Source organism: Mandrillus leucophaeus, unplaced genomic scaffold (assembly GCF_000951045.1).
Source record: "Mandrillus leucophaeus isolate KB7577 unplaced genomic scaffold, Mleu.le_1.0 Scaffold1065, whole genome shotgun sequence".
NCBI lineage: Eukaryota > Metazoa > Chordata > Mammalia > Primates > Cercopithecidae > Mandrillus > Mandrillus leucophaeus.
Window position 1 is genome coordinate 537,820 of NW_012098821.1, and position 19,246 is coordinate 557,065.

The 19,246-nt window shown below is 37.3% G+C and overlaps 3 protein-coding genes across 3 annotated transcripts in view; all 3 read left to right on the forward strand.

Moving 5' to 3' along the window:
• Positions 1 to 19,246, forward strand: part of MMP26 (matrix metallopeptidase 26) — a 323,658-nt gene that overhangs the window by 155,161 nt on the left and 149,251 nt on the right. The gene's annotated exons all lie outside the window — the stretch shown is intronic.
• Positions 9,577 to 10,484, forward strand: LOC105543128 (putative olfactory receptor 51H1). The gene is given in 2 exon segments (XM_011984905.1): positions 9,577 to 10,117; positions 10,120 to 10,484. Coding segments are annotated over 2 exon segments (906 nt in total).
• LOC105542993 (olfactory receptor 51T1) lies at positions 14,849 to 15,895 on the forward strand. Its single transcript, XM_011984724.1, has one exon. It carries the CDS (start codon positions 14,849 to 14,851, stop codon positions 15,893 to 15,895), a length of 1,047 nt encoding a protein of 348 aa, XP_011840114.1.

Here is a 19,246-nt window from a genome sequence, read left to right on the forward strand (position 1 = left end):
AGGGTACATAACGAAATGAAGGCAGAAATAAAGATGTTCTTTGAAACCAATGAGAACAAAGACACAACATACCAGAATCTCTGGGACACATTTAAAGCAGTGTGTAGAGAGAAATTGAGAGCACTAAATGCCCACAAGAGAAAGCAGGAAAGATCTAAAATTGACACCCTAACATCACAATTAAAAGAACTAGAGAAGCAAAAGCAAACACATTCAAAAACTAGCAGAAAGCAAGAAATAACTAAGATCAGAGCGGAACTGAAGGAGATAGAGACACAAAAAACCCTTCAAAAAATCAGTGAATCCAGGAACTGGTTTTTTGAAAATATCAACAAAATTGATAGACTGCTAGCAAGACTAATAAAGAAGAAGAGAGAGAAGAATCAAATAGATGCAATAAAAAATGATAAAGAGGATATCACTACCGATCCCACAGAAATACAAACCACCATCAGAGAATACTATAAACACCTCTATGCAAATGACCTAGAAAACCTAGAAGAAATGGATGAATCCCTGGACATATACACCCACCCAAGACTAAACCAGGAAGAAGTTGAATCCCTGAATAGACCAAAAACAGACTTTGAAATTAAGGCAATGATTAATAGCCTACCAACCAAAAAAAGTCCAGGACCAGACGGATTCACAGCTGAATTCTACCAGAGGCACAAAGAGCGCTTATACCATTCCTTTTGAAACTATTTCAATCAATAGAAAAAGAGAAAATCCTCCCTAACTCATTTAATGAGGCCAGCATCATCCTGATACCAAAGTCTGGCAGAGATATAACAAAAAAAGAGAATTTTGGACCAATATCCCTGATGAACATCAATGCAAAAATCCTCAATAAAATACTGGCAAACTGAATCCAGCAGCACATCAAAAAGCTTATTCATCATGATCAAGTTGGCTTCATCCCTGGGATGCAAGGCTGGTTGAACATACTCAAGTCAATAAACCTAATCCATCATATAAACAGAATCAAAGACAAAAACCACATGATTATCTCAATAGATGTAGAAAAGGCTTTCGAGAAAATTCAACAGCCTTTCATGCTAAACTCTCAATAAACTAGGTGTTGATGGGGCATATCTCAAAATACTAAGAGCTATTTACGACAAACCCACAGCCAATATCATACTGAATGAGCAAAAACTGGAAGACTCCCTTTGAAAACTGGCACAAGACAGGGATGCCCTCTCTCACCACTCCTATTCAACATAGTGTTGGAAGTTCTGGCCAGGGCAATCAGGTATTAGAAAGAAATAAAGGGTATTCAATTAGGAAAAGAGGAAGTCAAATTTTCCCTGTTTGCAGATGACATGATTGTATATTTAGAATACCCCATCATCTCAGCCCAAAATCTCCTTAAACTGATAAGCAACTTCAGCAAAGTCTCAGGATACAAAACCAATGTACAAAAGACACTAGCATTGTTATACACTAATAACTGACAAACCGAGAGCCAAATCATGAGTGAACTCCCATTCACAATTGCTTCAAAGAGAATAAAATACCTAGGAATACAACTTACAAGGGATATGAAGGACCTCTTCAAGGAGAACTACAAACCACTGCTCAACAAAATGAAAGAGTACACAAACAAATGGAAGAACATTCCATTCTCATGGGTGGGAAGAATTAATATCGTGAGAATGGCCATACTGCCCAAGGTAATTTATAGATTAAATGCCATCCCCATTAAGCTACCACTGACTTTCTTCACAGAATTGGAAAAGACTACTTTAAAGTTCATATGGAACCAAAAAGAGCCCACATTGCCAAGACAATCCTAATCCAAAAGAACAAAGCTGTAGGCATCATACCACCCGACTTCAAACTATACTACAAGGCTACAGTAACCAAAACAGCATGGTACTTGTGCCAAAACAGAGATATAGACCAATGGAACAGAACAGAGCCCTCAGAAATAATCCCACACATCTACAGCCATCTGATCTTTGACAAACCTGACAAAAACAAGAAATGAGAAAAGGATTCCCTATTTAATAAATGGTGTGGGGAAAACTGGCTAGCCATATGTAGAAAGCTGAAACTGGATCCCTTTCTTACACCTTATACAAAAATTAATTCAAGATGGGTTAAAGACTTAAATGTTAGACCTAAAACCATAAAAACCTTACAAGAAAACCTAGGCAATACTATTCTGAATATAGGCATGGGCAAGGACTTCATGACTAAAACACGAAAAGCAATGGCAACAAAGACCAAAATTGACAACTGAGATCTAATTAAACTAAAGAGCTTCTGTACAGCAAAAGGAACTGCCATCAGAGTGAACAGGCAACCTACAGAATGGGAGACAATTTTTACAATCTACCCATCTGACAAAGGACTAATATCCAGAATCTACAACGAACTTAAACAAATTTACAGGAAAAAAATCAAACAACCCCATCAAAAAGTAGGTGAAGGATATGAATAGACACTTCTCAAAAGAAGACATTTATGCAGCCAACAGACACATGAAAAAATGCTCATTATCACTGGCCATCAGAGAAATGCAAATGAAAACCACAATGAGATACCATCTCATACCAGTTAGAATGGTGATCATTAAAAAGTCAAGAAACAATGGGTGCTGGAGAGGATGTGGAGAGATAGGAACAATTTTACACTGTTGGTGGGACTGTAAACTAGTTGAACCATTGTGGAAGACAGTGTGGTGATTCCTCAAGGATCTAGAACTAGAAATACCATTTGACCCAACCATCCCATTACTGGGTCTATACCCAAAGGATTATAAATCATGCTGCTATAAAGACACATGCACACATATGTTTATTGTGGCAATATTCACAATAGCAAAGACTTAGAACCAACTCAAATGTCCATCAATGACAGACTGGATTAAGAAAATGTGGCACATATATACCATGGAATACTATGCAGCCATAAAAAAGGATGAGTTCATGTCATTTGTAAGGACATGGATGAAGCTGGAAACCATCATTGTGAGCAACCTATTGCAAGGACAGAGAACCAAACACCACATGTTCTCACTCATAGATGGGAACTGAACAATGAGAACACTTGGACACAGGGTGGGGAACATCACACACCAGGGCCTGTTGTCAGGTGGGGAGAGGGAGAGGGATAGCATTAGGAGATATACCTAATGTAAATGATGAGTTACAATGGGTGTAGCACACCAACATGCCACATATATACATATGTAACAAACCTGCACATTGTGCACATGTACCCTAGAACTTAAAGTATAATAATAATAATAATAAAAGAAAATACACTGAAAATGATAGATATTGAGTAATAGAAAAGACTGCTTATGTAAATATTGTATTATCTTTAAAATATGTTTTTAAAAACAACTTGTTTAAATAAATAATGACACTGAATTATATGGTCTATATCATGTAGGTGGAATATGTATTAAAATAATTTCATAAAGGATAAAATAAAATCGAGCTACAGTGTGGAAAAGCTGAAATATTTTACTGTGATTAAGACACTATTAACGTGAACTAGAGAGTTATAAGGTGAAGATGGATTTTATAATTTTTAGAATAATTACTAAGAAAAATAACTCAAAATATAACTAATAATGTGTTAATAGAAAAATCAAAATGGCACAGCGAATCACTGAATAGTACCATGGTGATGGATTAGATATGTGTATGAGAGGGAGAAAAGACCTGAATTTTAGTTTGGGTTACTGGGTGAATTGTGGTTTGGTTAGTGATTTACTGGAATTAACCTTAAGCAGATGAAAAGAAAACATTTTATTTTTGTTTTCATTTCACAGTATTTGCCATGTTAAATTTCAGTTTCCTATTTGTATTACAGTGGAGTTATCAAGTAGGAAGCTGATCTGGAGATCAAGGCAGTATTGTAGCCTGAAGATACACACTTGTAGTTAATCAGTATGTAGATGATATTTAAAGCAGTGGTAGTTGATGATATCAGTAAGTGAGAGGGTGGAGTTAAAATAGAGGAAAAAAGATCAAATAAAAGATACACCGACATTTAGTGCTCTAGGAAGAAGACATATAATCAAAGAATAACAAAGAGTATAAATTAAAGTAGGAGGAAACATCAAACAAACATGATTTCAGAGAAACCAATAAAGGAAAATAATTCAACATTGCAGCAATATTCTACTGTATTGAATCCTGAAGAACAAACAGGAGAGTAAGACAATGAATTTTTGCTAAGTGTAGCAATAAGCAGATTATTGGTGACATCTGCACATACTGTTTCAGTGGTGTGAAAAAGAACATTCACTGAAGTGAATTGAGGAGAGAATGGGAAGTATGGACAGGGATTGTAGACCACAATGTTGAGAGGCTTTGCTGTGAAACAGAAAAGAGAATGGGAAAATAACACAATGGTGTGTGAAACAAGGGTAAATTTTTCTTTCAGCTTTTTCTTTTTAGACAGAGAATTATTAAAATTAAGCACTAGGGTTTAAATGTATTTCAATATAGTTAGTGATGCACATTCATATAGGACCGAGAATAATTCTGCGTTTGGATGGGTTGCTACCACAGATCTGTATTAGGCAAAACCAGGTCCTCTGGGAATAAAAGTAGACTAGCATGCTCAGAAGCCTGGGTCTGTGTAGCCTTCCGCCCCAGGGGCATCTCCAGGAAGTCACATGCTCATGTCTCCACAGAATCACTCCAGGGGAAATTCTGGGCAAGGGTGCTGCTGTGGTTGACACATCAGAAAAGACTCTTGTCTCCTAGACCAGGCTTTGGGTGAGTTGGGGAAAAATCTGAGGCCTGAAAAGTGCTTTCTTTGAGGACCTTGTCACAGAATGGCAGAGACTGCAGTATGGACAGTTCGTAGAAAAATGTAAAGGTCAGCAATGAGTGGTAGAGGGGAAGGAGATTGTGTGTTGAGCTCCGTTCACTCTTTTATCTGTAATTTGAATTTAATGGCAGAAATCTCCCCTGTGAATAAATGTTGATCTTCTCTTTTAGAACTAAACAGAACTTCAAAGCACAATGATCAGAGAACCTATATTTAAGCTTTAGTTTTGGGATCTGGTACAAGTTAATCAACTTCTCTGACCCTTGTTTTTCTAGTGCATTCATTAGCAATAATAATAGTACTTTTCCACTAAGGTTTTTGTATCTCTAAATGAGATAGGACATGTAAAGGGCTAAGAACGGAGCCTGGAACATGAACAAGCACTCAATAAATATTAGATTGTTTATTATTAAAGGACTAAAATAATTTTAAAATGTCTGCCCATTATTCCTTTTATTGTCTATCTAGGATAACACGCAAAGCTTGTGCTTTTTACATTGCTTGTGTTTTTTAAATACCAATAAAGAGTCTAGAATGATCACAATGCTCAGCAAGCATTAGTTTTTCATTTCCTTCTCCTTTTCATTAAAATAGAACTAACACTTCTAACTGTAGATGTGGGAAGTAAGTGGCAAGGGGAGATGTGATTCTACCAAAAACTAGTCAGTAAAACAACAGCCATATAGATCATTGTCCCCTTCCCCCACTCACCTCTGAGCACCTTCTTCTGAGTCCCAGCTCAAGGTCAATAGCAGATAGTTTCTTATCCTAGTGAGACTAGTCTATGGATCCCACGAGAAACAAGTCCAAAGGGCTAGCTTTTACTCAGCAGCTCAGATCGTTTAAGAATATAGTACGCTCATTCCTGTTCCTCAGAGAGCAGCCTTTCCATCTTCCTGCCTGCATGGAAGAGTATGGCAAGTGAAGTTCAATACTACATAGAAGGGAAGGACTCTCAATGTCCACTCCTTCTCCACCTTGACCCCCACATATACTTCTGAAGCCACAGAAGCTCCTGTCCTATTGCTGTGAGGAAAGTTTAGGTTCAACTCTTTCCATGGTCTACCACTATTATTTAGACAGAATTAAGCTAGTCAGCTGATGAGACAAGCTGGATATATGGACCCACCTCTAAAACATGCCTTCATTCAACCCCAGCTATACAGTACACTCATGTGTCTCATCTTGCTTTCCATATGTTCTTTGCTAACGGGTCTTGGACGGAAAAAGAAAAATGCTTCTTTTTGTCCTCTGATTACTCACGACGCATCTGGTACTTAGTAGAAACTTAACAAATTTCAAGTCACTTATCAATAAACTAATTAAACATGATCAACTTTTCCTTGGTTCATGAGATCTTAAGTAATCAGGGGCCTCATTTACTATCCTTGTCCCAAATTCTGGAAGGTCTGTGCTGGTCTCTGGGATTAGGGTGCTTAGATTGCCAATGTAGTATTTCTTTTGTGGCTGCTCATCACTCATAATCAATTTTCTTATTCTTTACTTTTTCTTACTGATTTTTACTACATGTGAATTCTACTAGTATATTGTCTTTTCATCTCTAGTTTATCTGAGGCTTGCTTTCACTAAATCCTTTACCGTAAGCATTAATGATAAGGTGCAAAGTCATTGAGACAGATCCACCAAATCCACTGTCTTGAACCCTGCAACAGCCACTGCCGGCAAGCCACTGGTATTAAATGTTGGCATAAACTGCCTGAGGGATAGAAAGATTTAGGTAACACAGACTTTGATCAACATATATAAATAGTATATATTAAAGTAGGTGCATAACTTTGGAATTATATAAATAGATTTCATGACAAATCTTTTGAGAGATAATTTTTATAGTCAAGCAAACATTACCAAGTTTATAGGTAATACATGGGCATTTATTATATCTGAACTTTATTGAGTCTTTATTATTTTCCTGGTGCTTATCTAAGTGCTCTATCAATATTCCAAATGCATACTCTTAACAACCCTATGGTAGGTACTATTACTTTTATTTTAAAGAAGTGAGGAATTAAGCACAGTGATTATTAAGTAACTTGTTAAAAGTCATAAAGCTAAGATTCAAACCCCAGAGCCTTTATTTTTAAAGCGATTTTTCTTTACAACTTCCCTAAACAGAGTCAAAGACAGAGAGATATAGGTAAAGAGAGACAGATATATAGGTAAAGAGAGACACTTATTATATAAGTGAAAGACCCTCAATCCAATCAGATCCATTATTTTTCAAGAGTCAGCAAGGATGTTGGTATCCTTTAAGTCTGCAGTCTGCAGCTCCAGTTGTTGAAGTTTCAAATAAAATTTTTTGCAACGATGAAAATATTCTACAACAGTTTTATCCAATTCAGTAGCCACTAGTCACATGTGGCTATTGAACATTTAAAATATGGTTAGTACAAGTAAGGTGAAATTGTAATTTAATTTAATCAATTTAAATTTAAATAGATGCATGTGTCTAGGGGCTACCATATTGGACAGTACTGCACTAAACTACTGACGGAGGAATTTGGAGTGACTTTTTTCTGTCTTGTTCATTCGCAAGTATCCAGAGCTCTCTGTCTTTTGTGTGTAGCTCTGGATTTTGTCTAGTGGCTTTGTTACTTTCTATGACCAAGGCTCCTATTTCATTTATTTAAAATAATTTCTTAAAGAGTTCTTAACCTGGGTCCATAGATGGTTTTCTAAAATATCTGAATTCACTTACTTTTTATGCAGAACTTTGCTTGTATATATGTGTGTGTGGTGTGTTGGGAGGAGTGTGTGTGTGTCTGTGTGTGTGTGTGTGTGTGTATATGCATTCTTAACTAGGAGACCCTTTCTGAGATTCTCAGAAAGGTTATGATAAATACAAATTTCAGAGCCACTATAGCACTACTCTTTCTTCTAGTCCTGAACCTTCTGTCAGCTGTGGCTAGACTGGCCTGAAAAGGTGATTAGTTCAGCTGCACATTTGGATATATGTTCTTAAGACGACACAAAAAAATTAAAATGGAAGAGAACAGATTGTGTGGCACCAAGATTTTAATCTGATCTTTTTCACTGCAAGTAGTAGACATTAATGTCTGTGATTCCCCACAGATTTAACTAGGCCTTACTTGGAGTTACAGTGAGAAATGTAGCTGCTGCTAACTCAAGATGACGTTTATTAGAATGGCCACATAGGAGTATGGAAGGAAGAGAATGGATCTTCTCTAAGGAGAAACAGGAAAAAACTTCTAGATGAGTTTTAACACCCAGGACACTGACTTCAGTAATCTGAACCATGTTTGAACCTGTCTTTTGGGAAATTCTCCATGGATGGATTTAATCTGGCTGAACCATAGAGTAGTTGTAAAACTCTTTGCAAGTACTGGAGATCATTCTGCTCCTTCATGAAGAGAAAAGTAAATCTCAAAATTCCTTTCTAGATGCACCTTAGGACAGAGAAATCTAATTGCATGGAAGAACATTCTGAAGAAAAAGGCCTGAATAAATGAGAATGACAATGGGAAGATTTTAGATATTTCTGAAAAGGGACTAAAGCAACTCTTATGTGGCTCCTGGGTATCTGTTTTCTATTGCTGCCATAAGAAGTTACTACAAACTTAGTGGCTTAAAATAATATATATTTATTTTTAACAGTTTGTTAGATCAGAAGTCCAAAATGGGTCTCACTGGGCTAAAACCAAGATTTAAGGCATTCTTTTCTGCAATATTTTCTGTAGACTTAGGGGAAAATTCTGTTCACTTACCTTTCCATCTTCTAAAGGCCACTAATATTCCTTGTCTTCTGGTTCCCTTCCTTCATCTTCAATGTCGATAATTCAGGTCCAGTCCTGCTCATGCTGCCATCTTTCTGGTTCTCTGCAGTTGACGAAGGTTATTCATTTCTAAGTACTACTGTGATGTGATTTGGCCTACCTGGACAATGTAGGATAAACTCTACATCTCAAGGTTCTTAATTTTTAACTACATATGGAAATTCCCTTTGGACATGCAAAGGAGCATGTCGATAGTTTTCAAGGATTCAGATGAGGACACCGTTGAGGGTATTATTCTTCCTACCACAGTAGGTCTTTTTTAAGTTCCTTGGGAGCCAAGGTGACTTCTTCCTCCCTCACTTGCTGCAGGCTCAGATCCCTTTAGTACTCACAGACTCTTAGGAATACAGAAGGTCAGAGCTTTAAATTCCTTAAAGTGTGTCTTTCCTCCTCCATCTCACATCACACAAGTGTCAAAGAGGGAAAGGATTGAGAAATTGAGTACCGAAGAGGGAAATGATCATATGAAAATCAAAACAATTTAAGATAGCAACTAAGATGCACACATATACATCCACATGTTTATATCTGCACATCTGTGTTTATGAATCGCCCTCATATTAGGATTGTGGTTATATTCTTCATGGTTATTGGTGTTAATGTTTATTATATATGTAAATACACAATGCCAAATTCTTCCCTAGTATTGCAGTCTGCAAGACAGGTAGCTTCTTGATATTTCTGAATTGCATATGTCCCTATTAGGTGCAGATGTTGACTGGAAGTTTTTTGTTTCTCTTTCTCCTAAATATTTTAAAATTTTGTGCTTAGTAGTAGCATTCTTGCTTCATGAAGCAGGGAATATTGGTTTCTGTATCAAACTGAACATGGGTGTGCACGAATAATATTTAAGTTACTTCCTCTTACAGCTACCATCTCAATACTTATTGTTACTGATTCCAGTTGAAGTCTATTTAACTTAATGAGCTCTTCTCTTTTTCCCTAGTCAAACCTCGATTCCATTATGTCACCACTCAGCCAAACTACTGAGAACCACCAGAACTTCTTCACACTGACTGGGATTCCAGGAATGCCAGAGAAAGACTTATGGATGGCCTTGCCCCTCTGTCTTCTTTACAGCACCACGATCTTGGGAAATGTCACCATCCTTGTTGTTCTCAAAGTTGAGCAAAGTCTCCATGAGCCCATGTATTATTTTCTAGCCATGTTAGCTGCCACTGACCTCAGCCTTTCACTGTCTTCCATGCCTACCATGGTCAGTGTTCACTGGTTCAACTGGCATTCAATAACTTTTAGTGGCTGCCTTATTCAGATGTTCTTCATCGACACATTTAGGGGAGTAGAATCAGGTGTTCTCGTGGCCATGGCCTTTGATCGCTTTGTGGCCATCGGCTTTCCTTTGCACTATGCTACCATTCTCACTCACAGTGTCATCAGCAAGATTGCAGCAGCAGTCCTGCTACGGAGTGTGGGGACTGTGCTCCCCGTGCCTTTGCTCATCAAAAGGTTACCTTTCTGTCACTCCAGTGTCCTCTCCCATGCAACCGCCTCCATCAGGATGCCATGAGGCTTGCCTGTGCTGACACCAGTGTCAATAGCATCTATGGCCTGCTGGCTGTGATCTTCATCATTGTACTAGATGCCTTGATACTTTTGGCCTCTTACATTCTAATCCTCCAGGCAGTATTGAACATTGCTTCCCAGGAAGAGAGGCTCAAGGCTCTCAACACTTGCCTCTCTCACATCTGTGCAGCGCTGACTTTCTGTGTGCCTCTGATTGGTATGACCCTAATTCATCGCTATGGGAAGCATTTGTCACCACCAATACACACATTCATGGCCAATATCTACCTGCTTCTCCCTCCTGTGCTCAATCCCATTGTGTACAGTGTTACGACCAAGCAGATCTGATGGTGGATTGTCCAGGCCTTTTGTGGGGCTAGGGTTAGCCCTTAATGGCATCTACTATTTCCATGTAAATGCAATCAAGTTAGAGAACCGTATCAAACACAGCACTATCCAATAGAAATTCCCGCAGAAGTGGATATTTTCTATTTCTCTGCTGTTTAGTAACTAGTAGCCGTACATGGCTATTAATTGCTTGAAATTTTGCTAGTGCAAGCGGAGGAACTGAATTTTAAATGTACTTAATTTTAGTTGATTTAAGTGTAACTTTAAGTTGTAATATGTAACTAGTAGCTGCTGTATTGAACAGTACAAATATAATGGGTTGTGAAATGAAATTGCATAATGGTTTTGATGAGAGCACTAATTTATTTTAGCTTGATAAGACATAAGCTTTTATACTTTAAAATTGTATATAAGAAATTTTCAAACATTTATGTACGATAAAATTTACTCACTTTGGCATATCATTTTACAAGTTTTGACAAATGCATTGTGTTACCACCACTGAAACAAAGGTACAGAACAATTTTATCACTTCCCCAGATTTCTTTATGCTGCCCATTTGTGGTCAACCACTGTATTGTCACCCACCAGAGGGCAAGCATTGACTGGCAAGCATTGATATAATGACTCCCTATAATGATTCTTTTTCCAGAGTGTCATGCAAATGAAACCTTGTATTATAGTCTTTTGTGTCTAGCTTCTTAATAAAATGCTTTTGAGATTCACCCATGTTATTGCATGTATTGGTAGTTTATTCCTGTTTATTGCTGAATAGTTTTCTGTTGTATGTCATTTTTTAATAACTTTTTTTGAGAAATCTGTCCAGACTGCTCTTACTCCACTAGAATCACTCTGGTATTCAGTGATGAACATAGAACATTTATTTTCTTTTGCCTTTATTTGTTATTTATTTATCTATTTTATAACATAAGGTGTACATATTTAAGGGGTTGGAATCAGAAAAGAAAAAATATTAAAAATAAATAGCATGTGCAGAGTTTGAGAAAATGGTGCATTCAGTGAGTTGGAAAAATAAGAAATTTCACATAAGCTTTAGAACTCAAACTCAGCCTCACTTCTGTTCAGAGGGCTTTTCTGACTTGTGCTTAATATATACTCCATATGAACAGGGTCTCTTTTATCCCACTTCATCACAATCGAAGTGTGTAATGTAGTTTAGACCATATGGTGGACACTTAATATATATTTTTGAATTAATGAATTAATGAGAACTATATTAAGATTGATGAAATACTTTCTATTCTTTCTGTTCTCATTTAATATTCATAAATCTTATCTGAAAATTTCATAGTCACTCATCTTCACTAATAGGAACCAGGAAAAGGGGGTGGTGTTTACTTATGCATCTGAGCATTACCTGATGTGTAACTTTATAAAGTTGCTTGATCTTCCTTGATACTGAGATAAGCATCTTTACTCAGTGTGACTCATACATATATAGTGAGAATATATTTGGAAAATGTTTCAAGAAGTACAAAAAGGGCTGGGCATGGCCGCTCATGCCTGTAATCCCAGCACTTTGGGAAGCCAAGGTGGGCGGATCATGTGGTTAGGAGTCTGAGACCAGCCTGGCCAACATGGTGAAACCCTGTCTTTAGTAAAAATACAAAAATTAGCCAGATGTGGTGGCAGGTGCCTACAATCCCTGCTGAGGCAGGAGAATTGCTTGAACTCAGGAGGTGGAGATCGCGCCACTGCACTCAGTCTGGGTGGCAGAGCGAGACTCTGTCTCAAGGTGGGGGAAAGTATAAAAAGCCAGGGTAGATTAGATATAATCAGGATTATTAATTGACTGTCTACTGTGAATAGTTGCATTCCAGACTAAACTAAGCTTAAACCATATGTGGGCACACAGTTGGAAATCAATCTATGAAACTGACAGATTAAGGACGATGAATTTAAACCATAGTTCCTGAAGATCCGAATGGAAACAGTTGACATTAGAAGGTAGTCTAGCATGATGGTTAAGGTGAAAAGCTTTGAAATAAGACTTATTTCAAAATTTTGAGTACCATTTCTGAAATAGGCTTGAGTACCATTTCTGCAACTTGCTAACTTTTAGACAGCAAAGTTATTAAAAAATCTTTCTGAGCTTCAATTTCCTCAGCTGTGAAATAATAAATAATAATACTTAACTCATAAGGTTGATTAAGACAATGCATTTGAAAGATATAGTTTCTGGAACATATTATGTGTTCATCAAATGTTAGGTTACTTATGCGTAGAAGGTAGATGGCTCCAGATATGACTTGAATGGGAAGGGTTCTTAGGAGGAGTTCCTGTGTAAGAGGAGGGATGTATGAACGGCCAGGAGAGTAATGAGACCTCTTAGGAAGAGGATATATTGAAAACAGAGAACAATGGGATGACTCTTTCTGCTCTCGTAATCCAGCTCTGACATTCAGAGAGCCTTCCTGGCTGAGAGTCGTTAGCCTAAGGCTGAGTGAAGAGGAATGGTTATAGTTATTTGACCCAGGCAGGCAGTTTTTGCAGATATCCATTACTGTCAGCCTCCAGGGCTAGGGCTCTTCTCCCAGCCCCTGATGGATGGGGTTTGCTTGGGCCTGGGAGCAGGGTTTGAAGGTAAGTCTTGGAGATATGTCTGAGTTGCAGATGGGTTCCATCACTCTTACTCGAACCAGAATGCTTACTAATCAAGAATGCTCCCTGTTGCCTGGGGACTCTACTAGGCTGCCTATAAAGCCCTCACTTTTGGAAGCTGTTTTAGTCCCTGATCTGTTATGGGACTGAAGAGAAGTTGGTGGTGTTTCCTGCTGAAGTGACCAGGTAAGGCGGGAGTGCAAATATGGGGGAAAAAAACTGAAGGGGAGGGAGTTTTTTAAAAATGAGAGATGGTAAGATAAGGAGAGGAAGAAGATAAAGCAATAAATTGATGGGAACTACAAGTAAGATGGGATGAATAAAGAGAGGGGTATAACAGATACTGGAAGAAATTGAGATAGGGAAAGAGAAGACAGGAGAAGAAAGAAGAGACAAAGGCAAAAGATGATAGAACTCAAAAACTCCCTTTCTGTGGCCATAATTGTTTGGTAAACAGTCAATGATGGTAAATGAAACTTTCTGTTTTTCCTGATCCTGCTTTAGTAACTGGCATTGAGAGATTAAAAACATGCTTGCCCAAACTTTCAAGAAACTCAAACTTCTGGCAGAATAAGAACATGGTACTCACATATATAAATTACCAATATCAGCTGTGCCTCATTATTAAGCACCAAGTGAAAGGTCCAAGCAAAATGTGGGGCAAAGATTGAAGCAGAGGGTAGTTTTAGCTTAATATGTCATGGAACTTTCAGGGTATATTCTGAATTGTGGAGGAAATATAATTCAGTGTTAACAAATTAACAGAAGGTAGGGGTTGGTAAATGATGAGGATGGGTCTGTAACATTACGGATGCCAGAAAACAGGGATGGTGATCTTTGGGTCACTCCGTTATTGAGTTGAGTGAGTGTTATTCAAACAATTTCACCTGGTCTTCTGTATATGAATGGGCAGATGCTACCTTCTTCCTGGCCAGTCAGATGGAGACTTGTACCTGAAGAGAGAAAGCACTTACATATTGCTCTGGTTAGCTGGCAATGTTGAGAAAACCTTGATAAACTTAGGAACTGAACTTTGACCTGCCACTGGCTCCAGAGTGTATGACCTCACAGAGAGAAAGCCCTCTGCTGCTTCTTCTGTCTCCATTCCACAGGGAAAATTTCCCCAGCAGCAAACGGAGCCACTGTCTCCTCTCCTCTTGCCCCCTTTGCGTTATCCAGTGTCATTTCTTCTTTGCCTTTATGAGATACCATTCAAAGAACAGAGGACAACTGACATCTGCTTTATAAGCATCTCATCGCTTAGTTACTTTTGCACCCCCAAATGCCCCTTGCATTCATCAGCACATGAAGACAAAAACAATACAAACATATGTAGACTTTTATACATAATTTTAAAAACACTTGGACTCCACAAACATTTTTCTTTAGATGAGTCATGAGAACATAGTTCTCTATTTTGCTTATTTCTCATCTCCATCCCTCCTATACATCATATACAAATATAAGAGGATATTAAAAGTTTTTGTATTTTAAAAGAAGGAAATTACAACATTCAGCTCTCCAAATTGTCTCATTAGCCTGGCCTTTCTGATCATCAGAAGTTTAGTAAAAAATAACAGACTTTGGAGTTAGCAAATTTGGTTTTGAATTTGAATCTGTATTTTAACTATTTTAGTCTAGACATACTATGTAACCCTCCTGGGTCCATTTCCTGTCTTTAAAACAGAAGAGAAATAACTACCTTAAATTTACAATTGTACGTAAAATGACTAATTAAATGTATGATATATATAAAGAATCTTAATTATTTTTCTTTCCTCATAGTTCAGTGTCTTCAACCAACCATGGCAATATTCAATAACACCACTTCGTCTTCCTCAACTTTCCTCCTCACTGCATTCCCTGGGCTGGAACGTGCTCATGTCTGGATCTCCATTCCAGTATGCTGTCTCTACACCATTGCCCTCTTGGGAAACAGTATGATTTTTCTTGTCATCATTACTAAGCGGAGACTCCACAAGCCCATGTATTATTTCCTCTCCATGCTGGCAGCTGTTGATCTATGCCTGACCATTACGACCCTTCCCACTGTGCTTGGTGTTCTCTGGTTTCATGCACGGGAGATCAGCTTTAAAGCTTGCTTCATTCAAATGTTCTTTGTGCATGCCTTCTCCTTGCTGGAGTCCTCGGTGCTGGTAACCATGGCCTTTGACCGCTTCGTGGCTATCTGTAACCCACTGAACTATGCTGCTACCCTCACGGACAGGATGATCCTGGTGATAGGGCTGGTCATCTGCATTAGACCAGTAATTTTCTTACTTCCCGTTGTTGTAGCCATAAACACTGCATCTTTTCATGGGGGTCATGAGCTTTCCCATCCATTTTGCTACCACCCAGAAGTGATCAAATACACCTATTCCAAACCTTGGATCAGCAGTTTTTGGGGATTGTTTCTTCAGCTATACCTGAACGGCACTGACGTATTGTTTATTCTTTTCTCCTATGTCCTGATCCTCCGTACTGTTCTGAGCATTGTGGCCCGAAAGAAGCAACAAAAAGCTCTTAGCACTTGTGTCTGTCACATCTGTGCGGTCACTGTTTTCTATGTGCCAATGATCAGCCTCTCTTTGGCACACCGCCTCTTCCATTCTACCCCAAGGGTGCTCTGTAGCACTTTGGCCAATATTTATCTGCTCTTACCACCTGTGCTGAACCCTATCATTTACAGCTTGAAGACCAAGACAATCCGCCAGGCTATGTTCCAGCTGCTCCAATCCAAGGGTTCATGGGGTCCTAATGTGAGGGGTCTTAGAGGAAGATGGGATTGAAGGTAGGAAATTGTCAGGACTTGAATTATGCTTAGGAAAGAAAGGGACTTGGGGCAGTCTTATCCATAGGCATTCTGGTTGCTGAGTCAATTCCAATTGAATTTTAGGAGTGGGAAGAAGACAGTAGTTTTCCCCTGTGCTTATCAAAGAGTTTGATTTTTTAATACCATAATTTAAAACCAAATTAATTGAGTATATGTCCCTGAACCATTTTAAACAATGGCATGACTCATGTGCATATAAAAGCAAAATAAAGTCACTTTAATATAGTGGAACAATTTAATTATCTCCTTTAAAACAATAGTTTTTAGAACAGAAATAAATTACAATTTTATTTTCACATCCAGCTGAACAATTTTTTTTTTTCCCTGAGGTGACAGTTCCAGTGAGGCAATAAATGTTGTTACCTGAGCTGGTAAAAGGAGAAGTTACATATGCTCACAAAGACACAGATGTAGAAAGTTACAATTAAAAACTTTAGGAAAATCTTACACATCGGTTTCAGTTCCTGGTGTCACTTCTAGAGAGCGCTGTATCCTTACAAATATACTCTCTATACCTCTATCTTTCTTTAATCCCTCTTCCTCTTAGTAGAAGTGATACTTTTCAATTTTAGTTAGTACTTTGTATACCTCCAATCCATCCAATATATAAAATTACACATTGACTTTCATTATTTTCTCATTGCCTATATATTCTAATATAGTTCTAATCCTGAGTCCACAGTTACTCCGCTGCTGACTGTTAGAGCTGCAGCTTTTTTCTATTTACTCTTGTTTCTTGGGTTGTTAATTGTCTACCTAGCTATTAACTGCTGTACCCTCTGGTATACTCATCACTCTAGAATTGCACAGTAGCTTTGATGCTTTTTAATAGGGAATTTCTAGATTGCCTTTATTGATAACATTTGTTTTGTGAAGAAGTAAACTCAGGTGCAGAGTTGTTAAGGAGCTGGAGATAATTCTTCAATTTTTTTTTCTACAGTTTTGACAATTTCATCCGACCTAGGATAACTCACGTCTTAGCATTGTGAACCAAGCAGGTACACTGATTTGAGCCACCTGTCTCCTCCCCTTATATCACCTTCCTATTTCTTGGCAGATAGGGAACACCAGCCCCAGTCTGGTTTCTTGACCTCAGTTTTCTTTCAAGCTACGTTGTTCAGCTCAAGCACTGACAACTTTGTGATTTTGCTTTGCTTGGGCTCCAATTCCCTTTACCAACAATAATCACATGTCATTTATAATTAAAATTATTTACATGAGTTTCCTTTTATGCATTATATTCAGATAATTGAGATTACATAAAAGCGTGTGGCAGGACTCGCACATTTTTTAGGTGAGGAAAAACAAGTGAATGACCATCCTATAAAGTAATGCAATTATAAATAAAATTCAGTTTTTCAAACTCCAAGTCCCTTATTGTAGCTAAAATGTTTCTTGGCCTTGTGCACTCAGAGGGAAGTCTTTGTATTCTATTATACCACAATTCAGTATTTTACCTTTCATGTTTTTGTTCTCACGTTGTTGCCAAATAAATCTCTTTGGTTCTGTCCTCATCAAAACGAAAAAAATACAACTATTATTCAAAAGTGCAAGAACCCAAAGATATATCTAGTTTCTAGACATCTGATGCCATACAATTTCCCTCAGAGAGTATCATACTATGGCAGAGTCTCTGACCCTGAAATTGACTTGTGGCAGAGAAGACGTCCCAGGACACACATTAATCTAACCATCCGAACTTTTCCGCGTCAGTTATTTCAGATGTCTCTGGCTTTACAATTGCTTCTTTTGAAGACTTTTCTAAAAGTTTACCCTGGTAGACCAATAATTTTCTATTCGCAATGGAGAAGTTTCCAAACATCTGGAAAAACAATAATTTTTTTTCTTTCTTATGTTTGGTTTCAATATTTATTGGCTAAAAAACCTAACAGGAACTTGTGTGAACATATTTTTTGGACCATAATTTATTTATTTCACACTTTTCACTTCAGAAATATTGCTATGTTTGAATACAGGGTAATACCTCAAGTGATATGTGGCTCTTTTAAAGTATACAAAATAATTGAATTCCAGAGGTTTTTAGATGAACAATTGTGAAAATGTGTGATTTTCTTCCAGTTTTATGACAGTCATAAAATAGTCTGCTATATGTGTGTTAATCTTCTATTACTCAAAAATGTAGTTTTTATACCTGACTAAAAATGCAACCTTTTCACTCAACACCAAAAAAATTTCATCAATGTACTCCATCCCTATGGTAATTGTCAATAGGCTATGAATTTGTGTTTTGTTATTTTAAGCAATGTATTTTATATATTTGGAGTTTTTCTGATTATGAGTGTCATATATATAATTAAAATGTGTGAATGTATTGATAAATAGAAAAAAATATTTAAAATCTAATAACAATTATTTGCAATCCTACGGAGAAATTATATAATATAGTCATGTGCCCTGTAATGACCTTTCAGTCAACAGTGGGCCTCATATGCCACAGCAGTTCCATAAGATTATAATACCAGTATTTTTGCTGTACCTTGTCTATGTTTAAACAAACACAAATACTTACCATTGTGTTACAGTTACCTCAGTATTTAGTAAAGTAAAATGCTGCACAGTTTTGTAGTCTAGGAGCAATAGGCTATTTCACAGGTAGGTAGTAGGCTATACCCTCTAGGTTTATGTAAATACACTATGTGATAGTCACACAATGATGCATTTCTCAGAAAAAAAAAAAACCCTTATTAAGTGACTCATGACTGTATATAACCTAATCTTTTTTTAATAAACAAACACATGGGCATACATATGAAGATAATGGTTTACATACAAATGTATGTCTTAAATATTTACTTGCTATTATTCATTATTCTCTATTAAATTATATTTTGTATTAGATTTTACTTCTAGGAAGCTTTGCTTTCATTATCCATCAAAATAGGCCTGTTGCCATTCTTTTACATATGCTTCCTTAGGTGTATGATTAAAATTACCATATTTTGCTAATTTAATTACTTATTTACTTGTTTTCTTCACCACCTGAACTCCATGATAGTACGCCTGTGTCTTATGTTTAACTTAATCTTTAACAACCAATACAGGGTTTAGCAAACACCACTTAATTGTTGATGCTGTGTTGCATTGGTGAATAACATGTCATCATCTTTGTATGTGATGGTTTTTGCTACTATTTCCTATTACTTAACACTTCAGTGACCCTGATATATTTTCTTATAAATATATATTGATTCTATCTCTGATTATCTTTATTGATTTCCAGAAATATAAATTATTAAATTTAGAAGGAGGCAAAATAACTGTTGGTCTCCTTTTGTTGGCCAACTGT